Source organism: Chiloscyllium plagiosum, chromosome 7, assembly GCF_004010195.1.
Source record: "Chiloscyllium plagiosum isolate BGI_BamShark_2017 chromosome 7, ASM401019v2, whole genome shotgun sequence".
NCBI classification, from domain to species: Eukaryota; Metazoa; Chordata; class Chondrichthyes; order Orectolobiformes; family Hemiscylliidae; genus Chiloscyllium; species Chiloscyllium plagiosum.
The window spans coordinates 93457975-93476706 of NC_057716.1; the positions used below are offsets into that span (position 1 = coordinate 93457975).

The 18732-nt window shown below is 39.5% G+C and overlaps 1 protein-coding gene across 1 annotated transcript in view; it reads left to right on the forward strand.

The window, feature by feature from the left end:
* LOC122551779 (contactin-associated protein-like 5) overlaps positions 1–18732 on the forward strand; it is an 879926-nt gene that overhangs the window by 258163 nt on the left and 603031 nt on the right. The window contains exon 4 of the mRNA XM_043694242.1: positions 14141–14288. Within this exon, the coding sequence (XP_043550177.1) occupies positions 14141–14288 (148 nt within the window). The remainder of the gene's footprint in view (positions 1–14140; positions 14289–18732) is intronic.

Sequence of the window (18732 nt, forward strand, 5' to 3'; positions counted from 1 at the left end):
TCTTATGTCTGGTTTCGGATGACAGTTATAAAGCACTCAAAACTTAGCTCTCACTGTTTGAGATGTCATTTAAACTGAGAGATGAGATTATTGCCTTGTAATGACTCCATGCCATTCATTACTTCCAATCTGATGGGAAAATAGAACATAGAACATAGAACATTACAGCGCAGTACAGGCCCTTTGGCCCTCGATGTTGTGCTGACCTGTCATACCAATCTGAAGCCCATTTAACCACTATTCCATGTATGTCCATATGATTGTCCAATGATGACTTAAATGTACTAAATATAGCTTGCTTAGGTCTTAAGACTCATTTTACTTTGCCAATAGGTTCACTTCTGCCATGTTATTTCAGAATTAATTTACCTGATCTCTGTAGTATTATCTCTATAGGCAGAAATTCTTGTTTGAGTGGAATATGCTAAATGCAGGCAGAGGTGGTGCAAAAGACTGCCTACTTATTATACACCTCAATGAGAATGCAGAAGAATAAAAATAGAACATAGAACATTACAGCTCAGTACAGGCCCTTTAGTCCTCAATGTTGCACTGACCTGTAAAACCAATCTGAAGCCCATCTAGCCTACACTATTCCATTCTCGTCCATATGCCTATCCAATGACCATTTGACTGCCTATAAAGTTGGCGAGTCTACTACTGTTGCAGGCAGTGCATTCCATGCCCCTACTATTCTTGAGTAAAGAAACTACCTCTGATATCTGTCCTATGTCTATCACCCCTCAGTTTAAAGCTATGTCCCCTCATGCTAGCAATCACATAACAAAATTAGCCTCAAGTCCCTCAGTCTTTCCTCATAAGACTTTCCCTTCATTCCAGGCAACATCCGAGTAAATCTCCTCTGAACCCTTTCCAAAGCTTCCACATCCTTCCTGCACGCAATGCTCCAAATGTGGCCGCACCAGTTTTGTACAGCTGCAGCATTAACTCATGGTTCCAAAAATCGATCCCTCTACCAATAAAAGCTAACACAACACATGCCTTCTTAACCGCCCTATCAACCTGAATGGCAACTTTCAGGGATCTACGTGTCTGGACACTGAGATCTCTCTGCTTGTCTGCACTGCCAAGAATTTTATCATTTGTCCAGTATTCTGCATTCCTGTTACCCCTTCCAAAGTGGATCAGCACGGTAGCTCAGTGGTTAGCACTGCTGCCTCACAGCACCAGGGTCCTAGGTTTGATTCCTGCCTTGGGCGACTGTCTGCGTGGAGTTTGCACATTCTCCCTGTGTCTGCAAATTGCCCATAGCTTTAGGTACATTAGTCAGAGGGAAATGAATGTGGGTGTGTTACTCTTCGGAGGGTCGGTGTGGACTGATTGGGCTGAAGGGCCTGTTTCCACACTGTAGGGAATCTAATCAATACTTTTCCACATTAAACTCCATTTGCCACCTCTCAGTCCAGCTCTACAGCTTATCTATGTCTCTCTGTAACCTACAACATCCTTCGTCGCTATCCACAACTCCAGTGAGCTTAATGTCATCTGCAAATTTACTAACCTATCCTTCTATGCCCTCAGCCAGATCATTTATAAAAATGACAAACAGCAGTGGACCCAAAACAGATCGTTGTAGTATACCATTCATAATTGAGCTCCAGAATGAACATTTCCCATCAAGGAACCAAGCAAGGTGTGCAAGTCCAGAATAGCATTTGTCCCAGGCTTTGAAAGTAAACAGCAGAAGATTTGTGTGACTTCAGCTGAAATTCATTTGTTTCTAATCTCTGAGGTATTGTATTACACTGCGTTATCAGTAATGGGATATAATTATATCATTTGTATCTCTCATGTTAGAGTGATACACCATTTTCAGGTTTATGAGAAGAATCTGAAAGTGAGCAATTAGGCATATTAATTCATAAGGCCAAGACATTGATCTGTTGCCACTGGTCCTAGTGCTGTGGGGACAGCTTCTTTTCTATTTTATTGGACTGAAATAGGTTTCATTTCTCCAAGGATAAATCACAACAATTAAAGTAACTTTTAAAAATAGATTTTGGCACGCCGGGTAGTTTATACCCATTCTTTATCTATTTATCTGTCTATGATTCCTATTTTGAAGTGACTTTGAATTCTTGGACTTACTCTGTTCTTTATGCAACAGTGTAAATTTTCAGGCAGACAAATAAGTCATGCAAACATTGCAAAACACATATGAAGAGACTCACAGTTGATTTTTCACCTGACATTACCATATTTTATCTTTAACTATTGAAATTTGTGAAATGATGTTTCAAACTTACAATTAAATTTATTTTCTGGTTTCACTGTTGATTTTACTTGATTTCACATTTAAAAGTCTAGGCAATATCTTCTCAGTCAATGGAAATAAATTCCAGTGTGGTTATAAAAAAGGGCTTCAGATTTGTTCTCGAACATGTTTCAAGCTCTGGTGTTGATCACCTTCAGCACCCCCCACCCCCATGATTTTAAAATAAAGTCTTCATCTCAGCTGCAGAATAGTGAATTCTGCATCACAGAGTGGAACATGATCTCGATAAACCTACCCTTCCGACAGCTTATTATGAAGGAGATATTGGAATATGACAAAATACAAAAAACCCCAGAAAATTCAAACATCATCAAAAAGAGAAACTTAAAACAACATCAGAAAAATGTTGATTTAACATTTGATGCCAAAGGGTTACATATAAAAGTTAACCTTGTAATCTTTCCCTTTCAGATGCCAATGTAGTATATTTCTGGCAGTTTCTATTTCTCCTGTTTTGTGTACAGTGGGAATTTTTAAAGCCCTGCAATAAGATTTATGGTTGTATCCCTTCCTCAAACTGCAGTCTGCATTTAGGCAAGCTGCCAATCCAACAGGTGAATTGATTGCTTATATTTATAAAGTGAAAATTAAACATTTTAAAACTAGCTCAAAATCAATTTTGAAAGTAGTGCAGACATTTCTCTGAGCATTGCATAGAATTTAAGGCAATAGCTTTGTAGGTGCATTAGTGAGGCACCATTATAAAAAATTCAGAGAAAAAATCACCACAATTGTCTGATACAACCTATTAGTGTATTACATTAAAGAATAAAAAAATCTCATTTATTTTATGATGAGTGCATTCAATATTTTCATAGCCCACATTCCACATAAATCACAGATAAACTGTTTGTACATGACCTTTAATGTCTTATTAATAGCTGAACACATTAAATACAAGTTAAATCACAGCCTTTGCAAACATTTTTGTGATTATAGTTATAGATCACAATGAATAAATCACGACACCCTAATTAGGTATGGTATAAATCTACTGGAACTGGATATTTTTCTCAATAATCTAGACTGCTTAAAACTAATATTGTTTTATCTCACAGGAACCCCTTATTTTTGGTAAGTAATACTTTGGAACTTTGCCAGATATTGATATAATGAAACTTGCAATCTGTGGTCCCTTGTTCACATTGAAACAGTGATTCTTTTTTATGGAATTAAGAATTAGTGTTTTAATATAAGCAGAAAAATGACATAAATGCAAACAAACGTAAGCACTTTGACATTCCATGTATCATAGTGATTGTTTTTGTGGCATGTGGCACTGAATATAGCAGTGAAACTGAAACAATTCAATGTGGAGGTGGGTGATGGGTTGAGGTAGCGAGAGGATGGAGAGAATGCTTTTTCCAAATGAGTGGGTTGGTTGAAATTGGCTTTCCATTAACTGCATTTAAACCAGTTATGTTGTTTTGTGAATGGACTTGGGATTTGGTTAGCTCAATTGGGCAGACAGCTGGTTTGTGATGTAGAGTGAGGTTCAATTCCCACACTGGCTCAGACTACCAGGAAAGAGTCTCCTTCTCAATCTCTCCATTCGTCCGAAGTGTGGTGACCCTCATGTTAAACCACCACCAGTTGTCGCTCTCTAATGAGAGATCATCCCTATGGTCCGCTAGGACTATGGCGATTTTACCTTTGCCTATGAATGGACCTCTTCAGATGGTCTATTAGCAATCTATTCCATCTGAAAGAGGACATAAGCAAAGACAAAACTTATATTCTTATGAAAACACCAAGACATTGCTAAACAAACTGACCTTGCATCTCTCTCTAAGCGGACGCCACTGAATTTTGAAGCGCTTTGATCATTTCTGACAAGCGATGAACAGCTACGATAATTTATTTTTTACAAATTATGGCAAGGTGGCTGTGTGGTTAGCACTGCTGCCTTATAGCAGCCGGGAACCCCCCAACCCCACCTCCCGGGTTCAATTTCAGATTTGGGTGATCATATGTAGTTTGTATATTCTTCCCGTGTCTGTGTGGTTTTATCCAGGTGCTCCGGTTTCCTCCTATAGTCCAAAGGTATGCAGCTTAGATGAACTGGCCTTGATAAATTTCCCATAGTGATAGGGATTGTAGGCAAGGTGGGTTAATCATTGGTAACTGTGAAGTTACGGGGATAAGGTAGGGGCTGGGTCTGGGTGGAATGTACTTTGGAGGATCAGTGCAGACTCGTTGGGCTGAATGGCCTCTTTTTGCATTGTAAGGATTTTATGATTTGCCATTCCTAACCACACAGTCCAAACTCCAAGAAGAACGTCTGTAGCCAAGGGGCCAAAAAGAGAGTGCAAATAGTGAAAGAGAAAAGATAAATATAAAATTCAGGAAAAAAAAGGGTGGATTTTCAATTTGCTATCTGGGTCTAAAATTGAGGTGAGAATTGGTCATTCATTATGGCAGCTGTCCGATTTACATTTCAAAACATACAAAGAAACCTGCATTTAAGTGACACCTTTAATGGCCTCAATATGTCCCATCATGCCTCATAGCAAATAAAGGACTTTTGAGATATGATAGCTGTTATCATGTAGGAAATATGAAGGACAATCTGTGAAGACGAGGATCTACATTGCAATGACCAGTTCCTGTTTGAGGTTCCCCAATTCATTCCAATTCCAGACGAGATATCTCAAAATGTCAAGGTTGTGAGTGAGGAGGGATGAACTGGCTCCCTTTTCTAAATTCACCTGCCCTTCACGGTTGGTCACAACAAGGTTAACTTACAAGGGATCCCTTCCCTGTGGATACATGTCTCCCAGACTAATTCAATTTATGCTTTTGAAGAGCCATGTTTAACTAAGCTTTTTTTACATTATTGGTTAGTAAACATGAGAATTAAAGTTAGCACACCAACACATATCCACACAGTTTAGAAACAAAAGTTGTGTAAAAAAGATAAAAGTTCAGTGGCTCAATGTGTGGGTCTATGAAGAGTAGAAAACAAGATGCTGTGGTCAGTATATCAGGTCTTAGACATTGATGTTGGTAGTTGATTTCAAAACATTTAGCTTTTCAGGTCAGCCTTTGACGTGGTTCCTTTTGACTGCAGTTTCACTTGCTTCTGGCTTCCAAGAAATAGAGACCTCCTTTCTTTTTATGTTGAGCAGAGAGCTAATTTGGGATTTACTTAGTTGTGACCTTCACAGCAAACACCTTCACCCATTGGAATGTGCAAACTCTTGTTCTTGTGTCTTTTTGTTGGAAAAACTTAAGCATGTCACTTGCCCAGAATACTCTCATTTCTCCCATCATGTTCACTGACTGAAATAACTCATAGATTACAACTCTGATACAAGTATATTTCCCCTTTTAAGCCTTTCTTTTTGAAACTTCCTGTCAGGTGTGACATCCTGGGTCTCCCTCAAGGTTGGAGATAATCCATGCAAGCCTTTACATCAGATTACATTGCTCACAATTTACACGATAAGTCTTTTTTTGTTGCATAACCTTTTATTCTTGAAAATACATGCTGTAATTAAACTATCTAGGGGTCCTGATTTCTCATATCTCACGATTTCTATATTTTTTAATAAAATGGAGTAAGGGATAGGCGTTGGCTAGGATTCCAAGGAGTACTCATCTATACTTGTTCCAAAATTGCCTCATGTGATCAGTTCTGCTTAGCAGAGTGAGAAGATAGGTCCTTCCAAATAAAGGGAAACAAATCAGGTAGTTTCTACAATGAGTATCTGAGCCAGCACATCGTATTGATGTATGACTAATTTTCACCCTGAAGTCATATTGTCAGCATCATATAAACATTATGATGCATGGGGAGGCTATTTTTCCCTTTCAAGGTCTGATTTTGATGCATGCAGAGGCTATTTTTCCCATTCAAGCTCTGATTTTGTATTTGACAGAATTCCTAAAGCAAGAGAAGATCAACAATATTCACACACTTACTCTTGATTCAATATTGACTCATAAGCTTAAAAACGATTGATATCATGAAGAATATTGTATAATGATTGATATCATGAAGGATCTTGTTGAATCGTTTCTCTTGTATCTTAGCCAAGAGTTGTTTGAAGATAATCCTACTCCTTTGAATGGTAGTAATATCTAACATAAAAAGTGGGGTGCATTTGCAGGATCAAGCATATAGTTTTCTCGTAATCTAACCTGGACCATTGAAGCCGCCATTCATGTTGACATGTGATGAGAATTATCGATCAGTTATAAGAGAACAATGCTCTTCAATTAGTTTCTGGCCTTGGAAATCTTAATGGTCTGGTAAATCAGGTACTCAGAGTAGATACTATCTGTTTTATGTCCTTTTAAATGATGGCTCGGTCTTCACATTCTGCTAGGCAGAAAATATCTCAAGCAGTCGTTTCTAAGATGAATATCTGAGTTCTCTGTGGCAACCAGCCCAATATTTGTTCCTCAATTTGTTTGTACACAGATTTCCTGAAAATTTCATTGATGTTCACTTGTATGTAAAAATGGCTGTTAATAAAAAGAAATAATGTCAAGCAGCATCAGTTGAAGTAAAGCACTGAACTTTCCAAATAATGTGAAGGATATCATTCATGCACATTAAGCACAACATATTTAAGAACTAACAATGTAAAAGCTTTTAATTTTTTTTAATATGACTTGTACAAATGTCGTAAAAATACTGTCAGTGAAACTCAGTTTCAGTGAGGATAATTACTTTTCTGGAAATGTTCACAAAATGGCAATAATGCAACAAAGAAATTAGTTATGTATTACTCTGTGTCTGAAATTCAGGGCTTAATTTTACATCTTTTTTTTGGACCAGCCTAATTGCAAAAGATTTGCCTGTATATTTCTGTAGCCTGAGGGTGGAGCCATTGTAATGAACTGAGGTGTGTTGAGGGCACAAATTGATTGCTGAATATAAAATAAATTTTGCATATCTTTCAATTATGCACAGAACACATTTGTGGTCAAGTTTTCACAATGTCTTAGAGTAGGTCTGTACTTTATACCCAATTATGTTTGTTTCCTGGGGATATTCACATGGAATTCAACCTTTTACATCTCAGACTGTTGCAATGTATTTATACGGCAAAGATGGTGGGGCTGAGAAGTGTAGCTAAACTGGTGACAACTAAAAGTTAGCTTAAAACAAAGTTCTCTGCATAGATAGAAATTCTAGCTGATTCCACAGTTTTAAAAATCTTTGGTTTCTCTTCAATTGTCACTGATTTTCTCTTTTCACCTGCATTCCTTTTGTAAAAAAATAAATAGAATGTTTTCATTTGATGTACTCAATTCTGTGTGACTGGAAAATTGTTTAACCTAATGACAATATAATGTGAGTGCATTTGACAATGAGTTGTTCCATGAGGTGTTCTACTAATATGCATGTCCAAATGAATTCTGATCTGCTTTATACAAAAGCAAAATGTGCTAGAAATCCGACATTAAATGAAAAAAATACATGAAATATTCAGCAGATCAGTCTCTCTATGGAGAGAAACAGTGGTAAAATTTAAGGTCATTTTGACTTTTCATCCAGAGATGAAATGATCAAGTCCTTTTTCTCTCTTTTCTGTTGAAGTTTGATGTGATTTCTTGAGTTGAACATTGCCAAAATGATCAGGCCTGACTGCTTCACTACTGGTTAGCCCTTGCACATGTACCAGTAAGACTAGTTTTGTTGAGTCAGACATCTTGAAGTTTATTAATAACGCTATGTATTTTCACTGTTATAAGATCTGAGATTTATACATAGTCAAGGGTTTATGCTAATTGATCTCACAGTTACATTGCATGACTAACTTATCACACACAGCACTGATTCTTTTGCACTGCACTGTGAAGGTAAACGTAATGATCTCTATTCTGGAATATCACATGATATTATCTAACTGTCTTAATCATGCACTGCCTGTATGTGTGCAATCTATACAATAATAGAACGGAGACTATCATAGTTGAGTTGGTACAATTCACACTTGAATCCTAATAATATGATTTACAGCAGGATGGAATCGAATTCTGATAGGCAGCAAGACTCTTCATTAAATTAATCTATCCTGAATCCTGAGGCACTGATGTATGACCCAAAACCTGGTACAAGAAGTCATGGACATGAACGTGGGCTATATCAGTGGATTATCACCATGCCCAAACTCATTGACACAAAAGTTCACAGAAAGATATTTTAAACATCTTTTGGAGACAAATTTTCTCATCTTGCTGTCAGTTTTACTTGGGCCCAGCTCTTTTAATTGGAAACTAGTTATTGCAGCAGTGCAGAGTGGAGTTATGCATTGGGTCCAAGTTGAAGTCCATGAACCACCTGACCACATGGAAATTACTGCAAAGTTTAAACTTCCAAAGGGCAAATATGTGGCAACACAAACCCTCTGAAAATGTCTGCAACTCTGAGTTAGACACGGAGATTGCAGCGGACTTTGGTGCAATTACCTGGAGCCTTTTCCAGGAAAAGTTTAAGGAATTAAAATCTGTTATGAATGTAACTATGCGGCTGCATATCACAGTCTGGGAACTTACTAGTAACCAGGCTGATTCTGCTCCCATGACGTTCACCCGATGACCTCACCCTCCTCTCTTGACAGCCCCCGTGATACCCTGTCCAGATTCTGACTCTCCACACAGTTTTGCCAACGTTTTCTGACCTGAGACAACTTCATACCCAACCAGATTCCCCCAACCCCCTGTCTGCGTGGGTTTCCTCCCATATTCCAGAAGATGCTCAGGTAAGATGAATTGGTCATGCTAAATTGCCCATAGTGTTAGGTGTGTGGTGCTGGAAAAACACAGCAGGTCAGGAAGCATCCGAGGAGCAGGAACATTGACATTTCAGGCAAAAGCCCTTCATCAGGAATGAGGCTGGGAGCCTCCAGGGTGGAGAGATAAACGGGAGGGGGTGGGGTGGGGGTGAATGTAGCGGGGAATGTCCCACACCTCCCCCTTCACCACTGTCCAAGGACCCAAAGGAGCCTTCCACATTCGTCAAAGTTTCACCTGCCCTTCCACATGTCATTTTCTGTATCTGTTTGTCCTGATAAGGTCGCCTTTGCATTGGGGAGACAGGATGCCTACTCGCAGAGCGCTTCCCCAGGACACCCACACCAATCAACCCCACTGCCCTGTGGCCAAACACTTCAATTCCCCCTCCCACTCTACCAAGGACATGCAGGTCCTGGGCCTCCTCCACCGCCGCTCCCTTACCACCTTCAACCCCAGGGCATCAATGTGGATTTCACCAGTTTCTTCATTATCCCTCACCCCACCTTACCCCAGTTCCAACCTTCCAGCTCAGCACCGCCCTCTTGAATTGTCCTACCTGTCCATCCTCCTTCCCACCTATCCGCTCCACCCTCTTCTCCAATCTATCACCAATACCCCCATCCACCTATTGCACCTTCCGCAGCCCCAATCCTTCCCATTTATCTCTCCACCCCTGAGGCTCCCAGCCTCATTCCTGATGAAAGGCTTTTGCCCAAAATGTTGATTTTCCTGCTCCTTAGATGCTGCCTGACCTACTGTGCTTTTCTAGCACCACATTCTTGAATCTAATCTCCAGCATCTGCAGTCCTCACTTTCACATAGTGTTAGGTGTATTAGTCAGGGATTAATGGATGGAAATGAGTCTGGGTGGGTTACTCTTCAGAGGGTTGGTGTGGACTTGTTGGGCCAAAGTGCTGTTTCCATATTGTAGGGAATCTAATCTTGACCCCTACTGAGTGGATATATCCAATCAACAGCATCCCCTGACCCAAACTGGGTCCTACCCAGTTGGCCCTACTCTCTCATCTGACACCCTCTCAGTCCCATTTACTTACTTACCTGCATGCTAACCATTAACTCACCTGTTCCTTTGCTAACCATTCACTTACCTGTCTCTTTGCTACCCTCCCAAACTTCCTCCTTAACATCCTGGGCACCTGTCAATTAGCCATCCTATCTATTTACCTTCCTCAACCACACTCATTCACTGACAATCATTAAACATAATTGTGCTCAGAATTATTAAAAAGAAGTGCCATTAGGTACGGATCAGGATTGAACCTCGGCTCCACCAAGTCTGCAAAACGTGGAGTTATTTGTTGTTATTTTTATGTTACCAACTGATCTTGGGAAGTCTCTCCTGTAAAAAAAAACATTGTTACTGAAACATTACACAGACAATAAATGGACAACAAAATATCAAAGAATTGGTAAAAGACATTAAAATGTTTGTTACATTTACAGTTAGTGAATAAAACTTGAAATGTTTTTATTTTAAAAAGTATGTTGCACCTTAAAAATACTACAAAATGTTTCTTTTCAATTGCTGTTTAAATCCCAATGTGACTTCTTTATTTAAGGTGCAGACTTAGGTCATAGTGTCATAGAGGCATGCAACATGGAAATGGACCCATTGATCCAACTCCTCCATACCAACTTAGTTTCCCAAACTAAACTGGTACCATGAGCTTGTATTTAGCTCATATCTGCCTAAACCTTTCCTAATCATGTACCTTTCCAAAGGTTTTTTGCATGTTCGAACTGTACCTACATCTACCACTTCCTCTGGCAGTTCATTCCAAATGTGCACCACCTTCTATGTGAAAATGTTGTCTCTCAGGTCCCTTTTAAATCTTTCCCCCTCACCTTAAACCTCTATCAGGTCTCCCCTCAACCTCCTCTGCTCCAGGGAAAAACAAAATCCCAGCTTATTCAAACTCTCCTTGTAACTCAAGCCTTCCACTCCAGTAACAACCTTTTAAATCTTTTCTGCACCCTGTAATGATTGTAACGAGGTCAGCTAGATAGACATCATAGAATATCAGTTCCCTCATTGGGGCTGTTAATCTATTCCAATCAGGGAGCCCTGACTGACAGTTAAGAAAAGGAATGTCTGACATTCTGTTCATTCTGACAGCTGGCTCTGAGGGAACTGGATCAGTGTCAAAGACTCTTCACATGTAATTAAAGGATGACATGGTGACCGGAAACTTGTACTCTGTGGTGTTACTTCACACCGTTTACAATTTAATAATATCCTTCTAATAGCAGAATGACCAGAACTATGTGCAGTACTACAAAAGTGGCCTCACCATTGTGCTGTACAACCACAATGTGATACCCCAAGTCTTGTATCAGTGCTGTGAGCAATGAAGGCAAGCATGTCAAATGCCTTCTTCACCATCCAGTCTATCTGTTATGCCACTTTCAGGAACTATGTACCTACACCCCACAGGCTTGGTATTCAACAACAATCCCCAGAGTGTGACCATTAACTATGAAAGCCCTCCACTAGAATAATGGGGATGTGCAGCCTCACTGTCCCTATATTGCATTGAGATTGTATCAATTCACTATGACAGAGGGTCCAGGGGATGGGCAGACTGGCTATAAGACAGATGGGCTAATAAGTGAGTGTTTTCTCCTGAGACTGTGTCAGTCAGAACAGTTTCGTTGCAATTGGAGGTCCTGGACTTTGGTTTAAATTTGAAAATCTTAACATTATTTTCCAAGGAAATGGGAAAAAGAAACTTAGCATTATACCACTGTAGAGAATTGGCTGCTGATCTGTCTCAAACCCAATTCATGCTGCTGGCACTTAACACTTCCACCACAGGTATATAAGTTAGCTTGCTGAAGATTTGTTTTCAGCTGTTTTGTCACCAGACAAGGTAACATCATCAGTGAGAGTCTCCGGTGAAGCACTGATGGTATGTCCAACCATTCTATTTGTAGGTCTATACAAATAAATCAAGACCTATAATTAGAGAGGTGGGACATATTATGAGCACTTCACCAGAGACTCTTGTTGATGATGTTGCCTAGTATGGTGACGAAATGTCTGAAAACAAATCTTCCAGCTCAGCGAGCTAAGTTACATACTTATCACCAACCTGAGCTACAAATCTTCTCAAAAATCACTTTCAGAACAATTACAACTACCTTCCTTTCTAACTAGTCTTCCTCCTCTAAGGATGGTGATATTGAGGTCAGCTGAAAGTTGTCCATCACTGACGTGAACTAATTCAGCACAGATCAGGATTGAACCTTGGCTGAACCAAGTCTACTAAGCCTGGAGTTATTTGTTGTATTTTTATGTTATGAAACTGATCTTGGGAAGTCTTTCCTGTAAAAAGAACCTTGGTTACTGAAACATTGCACAGATAATAAATGGAGAACAAAATGTCAACGGGGCCCCATACTTTCCTTCAAAAGCAAAAAGTTGCAGAGTAATGAAGAAAACATCAATTTTGAAGCAACTTATTTTATATAATCATTTATTATTAGCCAATATTCTATAATAGAGTGCCTATGTTGTCTGAGTAAACCATGTGTGTGTACCACTAAGCTTTGAGGGCCAAATATGAAGTTTAAGACAAACTTACAATGAATTTGCAAGTATCTCATAATGTTGACTGTCATAGAACTCTATGCATGAAAATAAGTTTTACCCTTCATTGAGGCATCAATCCCAGGACTAACCCTGTCTAATAATCCAAGCACGCACAACTTTCCGTTCTTTTGTAAGTTGTGGGCATCTCTGGCAAGAACAACATTTATTTCTGGTCTCTAATTGTCCTTAATAACCTGGTGGTGAGTCAAATTCATCAACTGCAGCCGTCCATGTAGTGGAGGTATACTTTGATTTTTGTTAGGTCAGAAATTGCAGAATTTTCAAATACTTAAGGTGGTAAATAGGGTGTCAAGTAAGTAGAGTGCTTTATCCTGCCATATTGATGTTGAGCTTCTTGCATGGCAACTGATGAGTATTCCATCACATCTTTGACTTGTACCTAACAGATGGTACACAGAAGTTAGGGAATCAATAAGTGAGTTACTTTAGAGTGGACAGCATGTTGGCTCAGTGCTTAGCACTGCTGCCTCATAGCACGGGACCTGGGTTCAATTCCAGCCTCGGAGTTTGCACATTCTCCCCGGGTTTCATTCGGGAGCTCTGGTTTCCTCCCACAATCCAAAGATGTGAAGTTTAGATGAATTGGCCATGATAAATTGCCCATAGTGTTCAGGAATGTGTAGGTTCGATGCATTCGTCAGGGACAAATGTAGAGTAATGGGGAATGGATTGGGGGGGTACTCTTTGGAGGGTCAGTGTGGGCTTGTTGGGCCACAGGGCCTGTTTCCACACTGGAGGGATTCTACTTGAACTCGAGCATTTACATGGCTAGTCTAGTTAGGTTTCTGGTCAATGATGACCACAGAATGTGCAGAATTCAATGACACTCACTCTTGAATGTCAAGGAGAGGTAGTTAAATTCTCTCTGGATGGGGATGATTATTGTCTGGCATATATGTGGCACAAATAATGCTTTCGACCTATAAGGCCAAATCTCTAAGTAGTCCAGATGTCATTATTTGAGGATGTGGATTCCTTCTATGTCTGAGGAGTTGTGAATGGTGCTGAAAAATAAAAAAAAACTAAGTGTCCCAATTTTAGATGTAATGATGGAAGGGAGAGCATTCTTGAAACAATTGAAGATGTTGGGTATTAACCTGAGCAAATCCTGCTGTGATATCCTGGGTGGAGTTGAGTGTTTGGAACAATCACAATCATTTCCAATCTCCAATGTGATTCCAACTAGCACAGTGAATTTCCCTGATTCCCATTTACTAATTCACACATGACAAAGCACTAACTAGGACATATACCCACATAAAGGACTAAGTTGATGGTCCTTCTATTATCTAATTGCCAAGAGCTGGTTGGTGCAGCATCCTTTTGACACGGATTTGTAGAAGGAGATTTCAAGATCCATTGCAAATATTTAGTTTCATTTTGACCTTGCTCGATTCAAATCAGTAGCAGACTATTATTGCTTTCTTACCTAAATTTTTATCTATCTTTTTCTTCCATAGGCTTTCACAGGGAATGCCAATGCAGATGGTGTTGTGCGACACAAGCTGCAGCACTCCATTAAAGCAAGACTGCTTCGCTTTGTTCCTCTTGAGTGGAATCCACATGGCAGAATAGGGATGAGAGTTGAAGTTTATGGCTGTTCATACAGTAAGTACAAAGGACTCTGTTTCAAAAGTGCAATTCTCAAACACTGTTATTGTTTGGGTAAGCTAAACTGAAACGAGGAACACTGTCGCTTTGTAGTTCAATGCTACAAAGATTCAAATGAGCAGTCCTGAGGACAATCTTATTAAAAGTTAATTGAATGATAGTCATTGCATCAGCCAACACATGATTAGATGTGTTTTATAATGAAAGTTGGTGAACATTAAGTAAGAATCTTTATCAGCTTTACTGCAAGAGCCTACAGTCATAAAACATAACTGATTTATGTTAATTCACCTCCAAAGCAAACTTTTATCAGAATAACTAATAATTCAAATCAATGGTCTGGCACTTCTTACAGTTTTGTGGCTAAAATGTCTAAAAGGAACTTGCATTTATATTGAAATAATTTTGAATAAATCAGCACTCTTTCAGAATGTGTAGGCAGGATTTTAATTGGGAGTGGGTTCTGGACAAATGAAAAGCAGGTTGGAATTCAGCATCAAACTGCATCAACATCTTCAATGCAAGGGCTGTGTTTTAAAAATTTTATAATTACATAATAAGATCATAGATTTTAAGCAGAAATCTCTCAACTCTGTCTCTCGAGCTTGGTCCACCATTCAATCATCTTGAAATGAACAGACAGACAAATCTGTACACACGTGACCAACTATAAACTATAGGACCCAGGGCAGGGGGAAGAAGTAATTAGCTAACAGAGGTGCTGATATTCTGTGCATATCTCAGAAGAAGTGTATAAGTGCGCCAGTTTTCAGAAATTGCAATTCAATTCTAAATGTACATTCAAACATGTGAATAAAACATTGTTAAAACAATGATTGATGTAAATCGATTAATTAATTGATGGGATTGATATAGAGGGGGAACAGTTGAGGCTAGTCTGTGAGATGAGCTGTAAGACTGAGTAGTTACTAAACTCTAAGCATAAAGAAAGTGATCTTGCTCTCTGTGGTCTGGATTCAGATTGACAATACAATATCATCATTTGCTAGGTTAGATTACTTACAGTGTGGAAACAAGCCCTTCAGCCTAACAAGTTCACACCAACCTACATTCCCCTACACCTAACACTACAAGCAATTTAGCATGACCCATTCACCTAACCTGCACATTTTTGGACTGTGGGAGGAAACCCACGCAGACATGGGGAGAATGTGCAAACTCCACTCACCTGAGGCAGGAATTGAACCCAGGTCTGTGGCGTTGTGAGGCAGCAGTGCTAACCACTGTGCCACCGTGCCACCCACAGTCGAAGAATACAGGGTAGGCCGTTTAAGCCAAAGATGAGGAAAAATATTTTCATATGGAGAATGGTGAGCTTGAGGATTTCACTGCCATATTCCTACCAAACACTTATAATGTTCACATTTTTCCTCTGGCAATTCAACATGGGTGCATGCAAACTGAAATTTAACCAAAATTTTTTTGATGAGTTCAAAACAGCAGAAGCAAAAACTCAGCTTTTCTAAGAATAATGGCATCTGTACTCACAACTGGGGGCTGGTTTATCAAGCAGCAATGTGCATCCAACAGTGATATAATATTCAGCTTGTCACCCAGCTGCCTGCCTGATTTTGTTCCTGCAGATGCTGTTATGTTGCATGATGCTCAATGGCAGTTTGCAGAAGATCCAACCCTTAGTGCTTAATGTTAGTTAATCATAAATAATCTACATCATGTGCTGCAAGGAGATGAATACCTGAATGATTTTAAAGTTGGTTATTGCAAGGTTTGTGAAGGTTTGTAGCTCAGGTTGAGGTTTAGGCTGTAGGTTTGCTCGCTGAGCTGTAGGTTTGATATCCAGACGTTTCACTCCCTGGCTCGGTAACATCATCAGTGGCGACCTCCAAGTGAAGCGAAGCTGTTGTCTCCTGCTTTCTATTTATATCGTTCTCCTGGATGGGGTTCCTGGGGTCTGTGTCATTTCCTGTTCGTTTTCTGAGGGGGGTTGATAGATGGCATCTAGATCTGTGTGTTTGTTTATGGTGTTGTGTTTGGAGCGCCAGGCCTCGAGGAATCCTCTGGCATGTCTTTGCTCGGCCTGTCCCAGGATAGATGTGTTGTCCCAGTCGAAATGGTGGCTTTTTTCCTCTCCGTGTGTAGGGCTACGAGGGAGAGAGGGTCGTGTCTTTTTGTGGCTAGCTGGTGTCCGTGTATCCTGGTGGGTAACTTTCTTCCTGTTTGTCCTACGTAGTGTTTGGGGCAGTCCTTGCATGGAATTTTGTAGATTTGTTCTTGAGGAATCTGCGCACTGTATTTTTTGAGTATCCGTTCTTCTTGAATACATTGTATAGGTAGTTCTCCTCTGTTTTCTGAAATTCGTCTGAACTGCAGTGTGGCTCGTTGGAATAGTGTCTGATACAACTTGGTTTGTGTGTGTTGGGATGGTTGCTGGTGTAGTTAAGTATTTGGTCAGTGTTTGTCGGTTTTCTGTATACGCAGGCTTGTAGTTCTCCATTGTCGGTTCTTTCGACTGTGACATCCAGGAATGCAAGTTTGTTGTTGGTTTCTTCCTCCTTGGTGAACTTTATGCCTGTGAGGGTGTTGTTCATGATGTTAAATGTCTCTTCTATCTTGTTTCGTTTTGTGATGATAAAGGTGTCATCTACGTAGCGGACTTAGATTTTTGGTTTGATGGTTGTTAGGGCTGTTTGTTCTAGTCTTTGCATTACCGCTTCTGCTTTGAATCCTGATAGCGGAGATCCCATGGGTGTGCCGTTGGTTTGTTTGTAGATTATGTTGTTGAAGGTGAAGTGGGTGGTGAGGCACAGGTCCACTAGCTTCATGATGTTTTCGTTGGCAATGTGATTGATGGTGGTTGGGGTGTGTGTGATGGTCTCTTCTAAAAGTGTGGTAAGTGTTTCCTTTGCCTTTAAAGTTGGTGCTGAACACCTTCCTTGAAAAAGCTGTTTTTTTCCATTCCATTTGCCTTCCCTATTACCTGCGAAACTTAATATGTGCTTTGTGAAGCAAATCCTGCTGACTTCCATCTAAGCTTTGTGTTGTATATGACAGCCATTCTTTTCTAAGGAACAATGATTTGAGTTCTAGAATGATGAGCTCAGGAGATTATTATCAGCCCATCATGCCTGTGCTGAATCTTTGATAAAGTGGTACAACAATTTTACCTATTGTTTCATTCAATAGCCTTGTCATTCTATTCTTCCTTCAAGCAAATATTTGCCAATGTATACTTTTGGTGAAAACACAGATTTGTGACATTAGACTGCATGTAAATGGATAGACATGAAATCTTTCTGTCAGCTAAAAACATTGCAATTGTTTGTCATTTGTCTGTCTAATTATGGACAACTCTCAATCTTTGTTAGCCGTATCATTTAAGGTTTTTAATTTCAGATTCCATTTGTCAATTGGTCTGAATAATGTACATTAGAAATACAATTGTTTGACACAAATATCAGTGGTGTTTATCCTATTGTCTGCTGCCACATAGAGCAAACTTGAAATATTTTTATGAAGGAAATAATTGCAGATGTTGGAAATTTGAAACAAAAACTGAAATTACTAGAGAAACTCAGCAGGCTTGGCAACATCTGTGAAAAGAAAGCAGAGTTAATGTTTCAAGTTCAGTGACTCTTCTTCAGAACTAAAATATTTTTAGTGCTGGACTTTACTTCCAATATTTTTAAACATTAAATATCCTTCCAAGCACCGCTAATGTGTGAATCTATGTGTAACCTCTTGCTTGTTGTCTCTTCATGTCTCCATTATCTGCAGACACTAATGAATTGCCCATTTGGTCTTTGTATACTACTTCAACATACCATCACACTGCTCAATATTGTAGATGCGATTTTATGCATTTTGCATACTATCTCCCTTCATTTCTCATAGTAACTGTATGATGTCTAATTAGACCAGCCGTTAAGTGCAGTCAAATAGACCATGATATGATGTTGCTGGCAAAGAGGTTTGACAACTGGCAAATGTTAGGTGGAGGCTTTGAAGATATTGAGAGAAAGAGGTAGGGAGATAAAGTATGTCTATTGGCTAGGGAATCTAGGACTGGGGGATATAGTCTAAAATTTAGAGCCCCACCTCTCAAGAGTGAGATTAGGAAATTATTCCATAAACAAAAGATTAGAAGCTCTCTTCCACTAATGACCATTAACACTGGGTCAATAATTCATGTTAAATCTGAGATTGTTGCATTTTGGTCATCCAAAATTATGAGGCCAAGGAGAGTGTTTGCATTATGATGTAGATCAGGAACTCACTGCCTGAAAGGTCAGTCAAGGCTGGAACTCTTAAAGAATTATTTCGTAACTATTTGGATGGGCACTTGAACCGCCATAGCATAGAAGGCTATCGGCCACACGCTGGAGAATGAGATTGGAACAGATGGATGTTTGATGATAGGTGCAAAAACAATGGAGTTCTCCTTCTTGAAATTGAATTTCTT